We start from the raw sequence: 1,955 nt of genomic DNA on the forward strand, positions 1-1,955 counted from the left end.
TAAAGGGACAGAACTCCAGGTACCCAGACCTAGAGCTCTATAGTTGGAAGCGGGGTGAGCTAGGGCAGGAAGAGAAGGGCCAGAATGAAGCAGCCCGGCAGAGAGCTTTGCACAGCCTTGCCGCCTCTAGAACTGCTCTTGCGGCTCCCTCCCACCCCGCGCACCCCTCTCCCTGCAAGCTCTCGGTTCTTTGCTTCCCCCCTCTCCCTGCAAGCTCTCGGTTCTTTGCTTCCGCAGTGTTGCACCTGTGTTCAGATTGCCAGCAGAAATCACCTGACCAAGAGCAGCTTTTGGGAAAAGGGGGGTTATTTTGGCTTACAGACTCGAGGGGAAGCTCCATGATGGCAGGGGAAAATGATGGCATGAGCAGAGAGTGGACGTCACCCCCTGGCCAACATAGGGTGGACAGTGGCAGCAGGAGAGTGTGCCAAACACTGACAAGGGGACACTGGCTATAACACCCATAAGCCCGCCCCCAACAATACCCTGCCTCCCAAATCTCCATCAGCTGGGACCCTAGCATTCAGAATACCTAAATTTATGGGGGACACCTGAATCAAGCCACCACACCCAGTCTACAGGGACTACCTGGCTATGTAGTGAACTGGATTCTATTGTTAATCAGTAAATATGAATAAGTGATTGCGTGTTTACAGCATTGATGTTTCCACCAAAATTGTCACGGAATTTTATTTAGGTATTTTTAAAATTCTGGCTGCAAGAACAAGGCAGACCCACTATAGGAAAGTCAAAACATAACGAGAATGTTATGAATTATATTATGTATTCAAGTAGCTAAAAATAAAACCGCAGGTGACTTAGTGGTTAAGGCGCTTGCCTGCAAAGCCCAAGGACTCAGGTTCAATTCTGCAGTGTTCAAGTAAACCAGCTGTACAAGGTGGCACGTGCACCTGGAGTTCATTTGCAGTGCCTAGAGACCCCGACACGCCCACTTCCCTCTCTCTCTGTCTCTCTCTTTTGTAGATATGCACATAAAATAAAATCCCCTCGCCTTTCGGCCGGAGCCGCCATCTTCCAGTAATTTGCCAAGATGACAAACACAAAGGGAAAGAGGAGAGGCACCCGGTACATGTTCTCCAGGCCTTTCAGAAAACATGGAGTTGTTCCATTGGCCATGTATATGCGAATCTACAAGAAGGGTGACATTGTAGACATCAAGGGAATGGGTACTGTCCAAAAAGGAATGCCTCATAAACGCTACCATGGGAAGACTGGAAGAGTCTACAATGTCACTCAGCACGCTGTTGGCATTGCTGTGAACAAGCAAGCAAAGGGCAAGATTCTTGCCAAGAGAATTAGTGTGCGTATCGAGCATATCAAGCACTCTAAGAGCCGAGACAGCTTCCTGAAACGGGTGAAGGAAAATGACCAGAAGAAGAAGGAGGCCAAAGAGAAGGGAACCTGGGTGCAGCTGCAGCGGCAGCCAGCGCCGCCCAGAGAGGCGCACTTCGTGAGGACTAATGGAAAAGAGCCGGAGCTGCTGGAGCCTGTTCCCTATGAGTTCATGGCTTAATAGATGTCCTAAATGAATCAGACCTAGATTGTCAAAGTGCTTTTCTTCATTAAAGTATGGTGTCCTCACTTAAAAGAAAAAAAAAAAATCCCCTCGTCCTTGATGACTGGTAAGGCCCTTCCACTTTTCTTCACAGCCACCACGGGTCACAGTGCTCCGCCATCTTGTATACAGCCAGTGCCCAGTCTGTGCTGGCTGCGTACCTGGTCTCTGGAAGGTGCTCGGTGAACCCCAAAGTTTCCTGTAAGCACTAGAAATGCTGCGTGGGGGAGGGGCTGTAGCTGGCCTGTGGCTGGGGAGCTGGCCAGATCCCATATCACTTGTTTTTTTTTTTTTTTTTTTTTTCCCAAGGCAACTGGTGGCTCCTTGCCAGGACAACAAGCTTAGCCTTGCAGGAAATGGTTTTAGATGGTTCTGGAAC

General features: G+C 49.3%; 1 protein-coding gene across 1 annotated transcript; it reads left to right on the forward strand.

The window, feature by feature from the left end:
• The first annotated feature begins 1,026 nt into the window (after positions 1–1,026).
• LOC101609411 (60S ribosomal protein L21) lies at positions 1,027–1,602 on the forward strand. Its single transcript, XM_004667171.2, has one exon. It carries the CDS (start codon positions 1,052–1,054, stop codon positions 1,532–1,534), a length of 483 nt encoding a protein of 160 aa, XP_004667228.2. The 5' UTR covers positions 1,027–1,051; the 3' UTR covers positions 1,535–1,602.
• Positions 1,603–1,955: the final 353 nt, after the last annotated feature.

Source organism: Jaculus jaculus, chromosome 19 (assembly GCF_020740685.1).
Source record: "Jaculus jaculus isolate mJacJac1 chromosome 19, mJacJac1.mat.Y.cur, whole genome shotgun sequence".
Lineage (NCBI taxonomy): Eukaryota > Metazoa > Chordata > Mammalia > Rodentia > Dipodidae > Jaculus > Jaculus jaculus.

What these genes read in the sequence shown, in the direction of transcription:
- LOC101609411 (XM_004667171.2), top strand. Translation starts at nt 1,052, where the DNA reads ATGACAAACACAAAGGGAAAGAGGAGAGGCACCCGGTACATGTTCTCC.